The sequence below is a fragment of the Chenopodium album genome, chromosome 22 (genome assembly GCF_948465745.1).
Source record: "Chenopodium album chromosome 22, dcCheAlbu1.1, whole genome shotgun sequence".
Classification (NCBI taxonomy): Eukaryota; Viridiplantae; Streptophyta; class Magnoliopsida; order Caryophyllales; family Amaranthaceae; genus Chenopodium; species Chenopodium album.
Window position 1 is genome coordinate 12,863,712 of NC_137855.1, and position 10,202 is coordinate 12,873,913.

At 35.4% G+C, this 10,202-nt stretch overlaps 1 protein-coding gene across 5 annotated transcripts; it reads right to left on the reverse strand.

Moving 5' to 3' along the window:
* Positions 1 to 2,970: 2,970 nt before the first annotated feature.
* LOC145603713 (ras-related protein RHN1) lies at positions 2,971 to 9,729 on the reverse strand. Of its 5 annotated transcripts, none has more exons than XM_081659677.1 (8): positions 9,582 to 9,729; positions 9,291 to 9,368; positions 9,003 to 9,170; positions 7,786 to 7,834; positions 7,535 to 7,608; positions 4,655 to 4,748; positions 3,505 to 3,612; positions 2,971 to 3,238 (listed from the first exon to the last, which is right to left on the reverse strand). In XM_081659677.1, exons 1-7 carry the CDS (start codon positions 9,618 to 9,620, stop codon positions 3,512 to 3,514), a joined length of 603 nt encoding a protein of 200 aa, XP_081515803.1. In that variant the 5' UTR covers positions 9,621 to 9,729; the 3' UTR covers positions 2,971 to 3,238; positions 3,505 to 3,511. The 5 variants fall into 5 exon arrangements, with proteins under 5 accessions (XP_081515803.1, XP_081515802.1, XP_081515800.1 ...); XM_081659676.1 differs by having other exon boundaries at positions 2,971 to 3,241; XM_081659674.1 differs by having other exon boundaries at positions 3,470 to 3,612.
* Between the last annotated feature and the right edge of the window lie 473 nt (positions 9,730 to 10,202).

The window sequence follows — 10,202 nt, forward strand, 5'->3', positions numbered from 1 at the left end:
GTGCCATCTCTACCCCACTGAACCACCTTGTACGCCGAAACCCTAAAACCAAAATCTATGGTAGTGGTTGGGGTCGGGGTTGTCGTCGTCGAGGGAGGGGGATGGTCGCTGGCCGGCAGGGAAGTGGTTGGGTTTGGAATCGTCGCCGGCGCAGGCGGTGGTGGCTTGTGCATGGTGGTGTTTTATTAGTGTGCAACGCACATGACCTCGTATATTGCTTAATACACCAATTTTCCCTCCAATTCACTCGTACAAAAAGAGGGATGAAAGAGAAGCAGTGGTTTTAATAGGAGTTAATTGGAGGGGAAAAGGGGTGTATTAAGCAATATAGGAGGTCACGTGACTCGCACACTCGTGGTCAACATCGGGAAAAATAGAGTCAACGCCGAAAAGTAACATTTGGTTGTCTTTGATAAAAAATTTTTATAATGTGGTCTGAAATTGCAAAAAAAAATTTAAAAGGTTGTTTTAAATAAAGTGGACACTTTAAAAGATTGTTTCTGACAAATTTTCCTTAATTAATTAAGTAAATAATATCAATAAGAACTAATTACAAACTGTCACGTGGCACAATTAACGTTAATGACTAACGGAGTCAACGGAAATGACATGTTGTGACATGTTTATAAAACTGAATGTTATATAGTGAATTTGAAAAATGTCGTGGTATTTGGTGAATTATGTTAAAATTCAATGGTATTTGGTGAAAAATCCGGTAAAGGAAATACACTATTATCCTCTAATAATGCCCATATGCAATCCCTGTTCAACTTTCACGTGAACAACTTTTTGTAAAAGTAAACTACAAGTATAAGATACTCCAGAGTCGACATGAGGCAAACTTAATGAGATTTAGGAGTATTTGATAAAAATTGGGTTTTGCTTGGGCTCATCCATAATTATGCTTTGTTTCACACCAAATATTCCTCTATGACTGTTCATTTCGGATATTCGATCCGATCCAAAAATTTGGATATCCGGATTTTTGGATCGGATAATCGAGTTTTCGAATCGGATCACCAGATTTTTGGATCGGGTAGTTAAAATTTTCGGACAAAATCCAATCCGAAAACCCGAACTTTTTTTTTCGGATATCCGATCTGTAATATCCGTAACCCAAAGATCAGATCGGATCATCGAATTTTTGAATTGTTTAATTTTTTTTTTGAACACCCCTATCCTCTATCTCGTTTTGTTTGTCGTACTATTTAATTTATTGATTTGAAAAGGTAGATGAAAGAAAATTGGTAGGACCAAAAAATAAAAAAAAATGGTAAAGAGTTAAGACTTCCCTTGAATTTGCAACTTCCATTAAGTTTCCTAGATAGAGCAAATTCTTGATTAGCCATAAGAAATTATAATTCCCATACCAAGCTCTAATAGAATTTGGGCGCATGAAGGAATTTAATGTACCTGATTATCATATAACTAATTTATAATATCATAGATTTTAATCATCAATTGTACAGCAATATTTTTGGTAGCAATATTTTTGGTAGAGATTTAGGGCCTGTTCTCATTGACTGAACTCAGCTGAATTGAACTGAACTGAACTGAACTCAACTGAACTGAATTGAATTGAACTCAGCTGAACTGAACTGAATTTCAACGTAAGAGAACAGGCCCTTACTCACGCCTATACAACTCATGTCTGATTTGTGAGAGCTTGAACTTTGGTGAAAAATACTATTGACTCCGCACAACAAAACGTGCTAATGTGCCATCACATATTTATATGAGTTACATAACTTAATCTACATTATCCTACATTTTTCAATACAAAGTATGATAACATCTAATGCTAGATTGATATTTCTTTAAGATTTTTCTAGATTACTCTATCTTAACAAGTTCTACCTACTTAGGGAAGTTACGTGGTTAATTTCACCGTATTGTGGGGAGCCGTATTGTAGGAAGTAGAACGTCGTCACTCCTTATGTTAATGTCAACCAAACAATTTATCTGTTACGAGTGATGCCAAACATGGTCTAGTTGGGATTCCAATTAAATCAGAAGTACTTTTTCCCCTCAACTATCATCAGTACTTTTAATAAAGGACAATAATGGTTGTAGACAGTGCCACAGTGGACCATTTTGGTGAACTGGTGATTATGTAAGACTAAGAAAGGCTACAATTTTTAGGCAGAGGTCATGGACCACAATTAAGGAGGAAATAATAACGGTTATAGCCATTATAAAGAAAAGAAAACGACTTCAGAGGAAGAGAAAGGATGCTGAAATGGTGTATCAGCAACCCAAGGGGAAACCAGAGAGGGGCTCGCTACGGGCAGTGGTGGTGGTTGCGATGATGATGGTGGAGAGGTGGTGCTGTGAGCTACTTACAACGACAAAAAAGCCAAACTATATTAATGGACTTATTTCCCATTTCACGCTCAAGGAATCAAGGACAAATGCCTTTAACTTGGATGATAATTCCAAAGGAATACTGCCCTACAAGACTTAAAGGCTTTCAATCAAGGGAATCAGGCTCCCCTCAAAAGTATAAGCAGAGGGTCCAAATAATTGAATAATTTCGGTTGTTGCATCATTTGATGTTGACTTTAAATTTCCTTTTTATCATCACTCATCAGTAATATGAAGGGCAATCAAATCCTATAATAGTTCCATATTTAGTTAAAGTTCTGTTGTGAATTGGGTCTCTACAGTCGTGATATATCTATTTGAATGATACTCTCATAAATACCGACGACAGTCATTAGACAAACAGACAGAATAATCGTGGCAACGTTGCTAGTAAAGTGACCTGAATGTACCTCTTATGCCCCGGGTCATTCTGTTCCCCTTCTAACTTATCGCCTTTTAATTTTTAACCCTCTTCACTGCAGCCTCAACTAAACCTAACCTGAATGGGTTATTACTCGCAATGAAGTCCTTAGTTCCTCCTGTCGGGGCTGTTACTTGGACTTTAAAAAGAGGGGGAAAAGTGAGATTCTAAAATTAAACTGGGAATAGATAAATCACAAGCAGTAAATGTGAAACTCCAGGCTGTCCACAATTATGACTTGATTTCTTCATTAAACAAGCCATTAATCTTCATACAAAAACAGCTATGATGAAAATGATGAAATTTGTGCAGTAACAATAAAAACAGAGTCAATCACGCCAAATTTACAAATTACACGGACACAAACGAAACAACAGCTACACATATATATTATCCACTCAACAACAGCCCTGGAATTCTCGTCACCTCTCCTACTCTGAAACAGACCTGTTCCTGCTAAAAGAAAAACCCTCACTTCATTTACAGCTATAGACATAGAAACCATGTACAGACATCCCATACGGAAAGAATGTTAGAAACTGCTATTAAGCAAGTAAATGAATAGATTTCAAACAGCGTAGGCATATCCACAAGAAATGTTAGCATAGCAATTTGTACAGGCATCTCAGAATTTAGAAAGCAATTCAATAATTCATAATCATCAGCTGGAAAATAATACTTCACCATATGAACATCATAGACGAAACAAAGCTTGATACAGAATACTTAAGAACAGCATGATGAAGCTCTGGCTGCATCTCCCTGCCGGTCAACAAGAACCATTCCAGCTGGATTCTGTGGCGCTTGGGCCCTTGGTAATCTTTTGGCTGTTTTAGAAGGATGAAAATTAGATCAGAAATAATTAACATCAATTCGAGAAAGCTATAAACAACTTCAACATAACCAATACTAGTAAAAGCACACTCATCAATATAAAAATAACAACATTAGGTAGTAAGCGTTGCTTTTTGAACTTGGCTAGTTGTATCAAAATATTGACCTATGTACCAAGGAAACGACTTGGTATTTGGAAACGAAAATGTTTTGGAAAGAAGAAAACCTCAACCCCCAACCACTCCAGGGTTTCAGAAGTTTTTGTGCAACCTAGGCCACATATATGAGACTACTTGCAACATTCCATGACAAGTGTTGCTTTCTAAACTTTACTAGTGGTGTACAAATATTATAAGTATCAAAATCCATAATTCGCAACGTCAAAAATGGTGATGGAGTACACTTGATAGCACAAGTATGCTAAATAAATCCTTGCAAAACATAAAATTCCAAGATATGACTTGGAGGTGAAAAAGAAGATTAAAATCTTATAATATGCTACAGCTTCTACAGAAGTAAGTCAAGGGAGATGCATGAGGTAAACAATTCTGACAAAAGACTTAAGGGCTAGACAAAGGCAGGTCCAGGTAGTTTAAGATGTTCAGCCAGAAACCTAGTTCCTAGAGTGGGATGCACAAACATTTGGTAATAAACTACCACTTTCCTCACATTTACTTAATAAGTTTGTCCCCACAATTGCAAATAATTTTCTCTGTGAAGTGATCTTTTTCACCTTCATAGTCTTCCTCACGATAATTATTGCAATATGCAAAGACAAAGCATCATATCAGATGCAAACAGAACAGTAGCCCAGTAAAGCACACGTCTTTCACAGCCAGGCTGCAAGCAATAAGCTCTTCTTTACAACAAGCTATTTCCGACAAATCATTTTATAAAATGCAAAGAAAACCAATTATCAAGCTGCCATTGCTGGGCTTTTTCCAAACAATTAACAAACAATCACTATCCACCTAATTATTCAACTTTAACAACCACATTAAATAAAAATAGAAGTACAATATATCTGGTGCACACCTATTTCATAGAATATCTCATTAACATTCTGAGCTGTTTTTGCTGATGTTTCCATAAAGAAGAGACCATTTTCTTCAGCATATGTACGTGCCTCCTGCAAAAATCACCAAACATTAATCACAATTTTCAGAATATTAAAATACTCAATGTAGATTTATATTGCTCAAATTCCAATAATAATGTCTGACACGGACACAGATACCTTAAAACCTATGAGTATCATAAACTAAACAGACTTCTCTAAGTAAGCCAGGTTGGGATAATTTTCCACATGTTACCTGTTCTTTGGGTTCCTTATTAAAAAAAAATAAATAAATAAAAATTTAACCAGAGAGAGAGAGAGAGAGAGAGAGAGAGAGAGAGAAGCGGGAAGACTAATCTTTAATCAGACCAAATAGGTCCCATAATATGCAATCATAATATGTCAAGAAAGTTGAAGAGAATAATGAGGATGAGAAGTGAGGCTTCATGTTGACTAGTGGACGCATACTAGATAGGCAGCAACATTAAATAAGTCAAGGACACATGTAAATCCAACTCAGTAGTACGACAGAAAGTAAGAAGAAGCATAGAACAAGTGAGTAAGATATAGTTATATAATCAGCAAGAGCCCTTGACTATTCAAGAGAGATGCAAGAACAAAATCAAAGACAATTTTACATAGTTTCCTGAAGTCCTGAACACACCATAGAGCTAATCACCAATCAGATTATAGTAAGCAGGCTAAACGCTACATTGTTCAATTACCTAAGAAAGCCAATCAACGACAATAGATTCCAGACAATAGAAAAATTATGGTACATATCTGTAGCATAGCTGCACATCCCTTAAATTAACTATACGGAGAATTTAAGAAGTCGTAATATCATGGTTAGAGCTTGCAGCAGACTGTAAACTAGATTTCAGAGGTCTTTGATACATGCTTGTATCTTAGGAGCTGTTTATCAGATTTGGAGAATATGGCTTTTTGGCAGAAGAGAATCATGAAAATCCCCAACATTGTACAGCTCATTAAAAGAGATGTAAAGGATACATTCCTTATTTTAAGAGGTAGAAAGCTAAGTGTAGATAATAGAGCTTGGCTTGAGAGCCTTAGTGTACAGATGTTTCGGTTGTATAGTTGTTTGGGCTCTTTGCCTATTTAGTTGGCCTTTGGGATTAACTTGTATATCAATTTTGGAAAAGTAATAAAATTGCTTACTCACCAAAAAAATAAATAAAAAAAAAAATTAAAAAAAAATATAAAAATTAAAAAAAAAAAATAGTAAATATCCAATTATTAGTCATTTAAAAGGGGTATCTAGGTCTCGTTTCCAAAAAAAGGGATATCTAGGCAAAATACTCAACTGCCTATGTTTTAGTAAGATCCATTTCTAGAATACAACATCTCTAGGCATCTAGCACTTTTTAGTGGGACCCGATTTTATTTTTATGAAATTAATAAGGAAATAACTGCCACAATTCTTTGAAAAGTGTGAGACACTCTTAACCCTTCTTCCATCACTCCAGATAGTCAACCATCAACCGATCAATCAAGCGAAGACAGAAGCCAAGTAAGAAGCACAACAGCATAATGATATATCACAATGAAATAAACAACCAATTAGCAAGCAGCAATAAATATAACTCCAAATCCTATATTATCAAGCTTGTGTACTACTTCTGTCACAAAATGTTTGTCTATCGTTCTTCACATACATCAGGTGTTAACAATGAAAGGAATATAACCAATGGAATGTTCAGGGAACAGTGAAAACTGATTTACTGTATGCATATACAGAAAAAGAAAATGCCAACCTAAAATAGAGTAGAAATGTAAACAGACACATTGACGCTGAAGGGCTAGAGATAGTCAATAAAAAGGACTAACGCTTTCAACCTACAAGCCAAACCTGCAACACTCAAATTCATTGCTTTCCAAGAATATGGAGAGAGTTATAATTAAATTCAATAGAACTAATGAATTTGCCGCCAAAATTTTAGTAATGCAGCCATACGTAATGACTGAAATACCTGTGGTTAAATTTTAATTTACTTAAAAATCCCATTCAATTCTCTTCCTCCTCCCACTCTTACTTAGGCACCACGAGAATCCAAATTCCAAACCACCACCACCACAAACACCATCCACTCAAGCCACCACCACTGACACTTATTATGGCCTTGATTCTGACGCAATCCTACTCTTCAACTGTTAATCTGGTGGTTACCATTGAGGCAACGGTTTGTGCACATCTCAGAGGAGTTGGGCAGGGAAGATGAACCTTCATCGTCAGTGAAGATTTTTTATTGATAGAACGTACATATAGGTACTTGGTTCAGGCGCATGGTTGAGCATTTAAATTTTTGTAAAAATAATTACTTGATCTAATATTATGCCTTTTTATTTTATTTTTTTATATTCTATTCAGTATTTTATGTACTTTCCAGTGGCGTAGCAGCAAGCTGTTGGCTGCTGCTAGTGGCATCGGCTAACTCAGATTTCCGATGGCTATGAGTGACAATTTACTGGTAACATCATCATATAATATGACGACGTGAGTAATTTCATGGAGGCATATAGTAACCCCTACAAATAATACATTTCAGAAAAGAGACCTCTGATTTGAACCAACCACAAAGGATCAGGTCTGATTTCTCAGCTGTAACAGAGATCAACAGCATTACTGCCCAGTGAAATCACAAGGAAGGTGAGGGTCAACACACAACTTGCTTTATTTCCAACCAATCCAGACTGGCAGAGATGTTTTTCTTAGTGAAAAGCGGAGGGGTGTTACAGAAACAACAACTAATAAATCAAGGAGTTAAAATAGAAATTGAAATGGCTAGTACAATACGTAAAAAAAAGTCACATAATCTAGTAAACAGTGTCACACTTACTTCAGCTGAAACAACCCTTTTCTCTTCTAAATCAGCTTTGTTCCCTGCAAGTGCCATTACCATATTTGGATTCCCTGGGATAATAAACAATCAGTAATTCAGTATAGAGTATAGAACATAAAACTTAGAAGTTCTTAATGTATATAAAAGACTCCAAGCATTCAGATAATAAGCAATGTATTTTATCAATTCTTTGTACAAGTATATAAACACAAGAGGTTAAATACTAAAGGTGACCAGGCTGCACATACCTTGCTTCTGAAGTTCTTGTACCCACTTCTTAGCACGAGAAAAAGACTCCTGAAACAAATTTTACAATTAAAAAAAAAAACTCAATAATTGCAACACTCTGAATGGAGAATTAAGAAAGACAATTATAAATTACATAAATTGGAAAGCACATAGTGTGACTTCAGGTTATATTAACATGTTATACTGACGGAATTAAACAAAAAATTAGCAAAAAATAAGTCAGTCAATATACATTTTGCTGCATAGAATACATATAAAAATCATCAATGGAGCTCACAGACAAAATGAACACATCCCCCTACCCAAAGAAGATATGGAAGCAACTTTCAGATGCTTTTAAGATCCCTCACACAATCCAAGGTAACAATTTTGCTTTAAAGAAAATCAGAGTCCCTATTATCCAGCAACCTCAATAACCATGACAAAAGGGTTGACACGTCTCAATGAGCTTACTTTCATTTTTTCATTACATCAATGATATAACAAAAGCACAAAGCTAGCAAAACTCCCCTTCCCCAATTCCCACCCCCCACCCCAATTATTGAATAAAGGAAATTGATGTGTCAAAGTTAGCCTTCAGAATATACAGAAGCCCAGTGACTACAAGGTATAGGCAGCACAATTTTCCAGACAACAACAGAGTCATGGAGTTGAATATCTCATAAGACTATGAATTTAAACACAATTCCTCAAAAATCATCTCTGAAGCTAACTACTCTTTCACTTCACTTAAAGCAGTAAAACACGCATCTACTTTTCCATACTAACAACCCCGTCTAAACACTTTCATAACTTCATTGCTTATTCTTATACGGAGTATAAATCAACACAAGCCAGCCATACACTCAAAGAACATCCATAACTCTAAAATCCAATGACATCCTTAGTGCATAGACTGCGCGAGGCAATTCAACAACATTATATCATACCCATATCATCACAGTATCGCAGACCAACTACGCCCCAAAACAATATACATCCCATGCAACAAGGGAATCACACTCAAAACAGTCTAGACATTTCCTCTTTCACCACAATGGTCTTATAAATTGCGGTAGCTAACTAGATTAATTGGTTAAAGTCTTAAACATAATACCTACTAACCAAGACATACATAAGATCAAATCCCGTCTACATCACTAATCTATGCGACTCTTTGAAATCATCGAAAACGCAACGTAATCGGTACACGTACAAAGGGAGATAAATTAAGCACCTGGGTAGTAATGTCGTAAACGATGATCGCGGCGGCAGCACCTCTGTAATACATAGGAGCCAAACTGTGGTACCTTTCTTGACCAGCAGTATCCCATATCTCAAACTTCACTGTGGCGTCATTTACTGCTAACGTCTGCGAGAAAAACGCTGCTCCGATCGTCGATTCCTGCACAACAAATTAATGCAATCAATAATTAAGAATAATCAATTGAAATTGAAATTGAAATTTACCACTTCATATTAAAAATTAACAAAATTTAAACAAAAGAAAAACCCTAAGTTTTACCTGGAATTCGAGGAATTGACCTTTAACAAACCGAAGAACAACGCTGGATTTTCCAGCTCCCATATCACCGAGAAGTACCTAAAATTCAGAACAAAATCAAAGTTTAATCGATTTAATAATTATAATAACAATAATAATCACTAAAAACGAAGAAAATAACTGAATTTCAAAGATCGGAGCATCGAAAACCTAAAATTGCAGATTGCAAGAAAAGTAGAATAAAAATTAAATTGAATAAAATTACAAAAAAAAAAAAAAAAAAAAAGCAGAAATTAAGGAAAAGAGTAATACCAATTTAGCATTGAGATTGTTGTGTCCGGTAGTCGCCATAAGAGGAGATCAAAGGAAAAGTAGAAAGATGAATGATGAGATTCTGGAAAGAGGAGAGAGAAAAATTAGGGCGAAAGGAAGAAGATGACTTTTGTTTGTTGAGAGAAGTTGGAAGTTTCTGCGTAGTAATTTTGAAGATAGACACGTTTTATCTCTGACCCAAATTATGGTTTTTACTTTTTAGTCTTGCTACGACTACTTTGTCAAGTTGCATGTACCAATTTTTTCTACCATATACGAATTTAATACGGAGTATAATTGAACAAATATAATCAAGTACGGATTATGGAGTACTCCCTACGTCCCTTGTTTAAGAGAGATGCTACATATAAACTTGATTTATGTAGGGGATAGAATAAGAATAAGTCATTGCTAGCTAAAAAAAAGTGAGGAAAAAATATTTGGGTTTAGGCGCCTAAATACAAGGTTGAGTGGGAGAAAAAAAGTTAGGTGTCAAACTATATTTATTGCATACTAATTTTAATACTGTGCTAGACTACTAGTAAACAATTACTCTGTATATTATATTATGATATTAATAAATAGAATTTAATACTAGAAATAATAATGTCCTAGTCAGAG

What these genes read in the sequence shown, in the direction of transcription:
- LOC145603713 (XM_081659677.1), bottom strand. Translation starts at nt 9,620, where the DNA reads ATGGCGACTACCGGACACAACAATCTCAATGCTAAATTG. An exon ending in TTTACGACATTACTACCCAG is followed by an intron (nt 7,835 to 9,002) that starts GTGCTTAATTTA and finishes AATTTGTTTCAG; the next exon opens with GAGTCTTTTTCTCGTGCTAA. An exon ending in ACAAGAACTTCAGAAGCAAG is followed by an intron (nt 7,609 to 7,785) that starts GTATGTGCAGCC and finishes TTATTATCCCAG; the next exon opens with GGAATCCAAATATGGTAATG.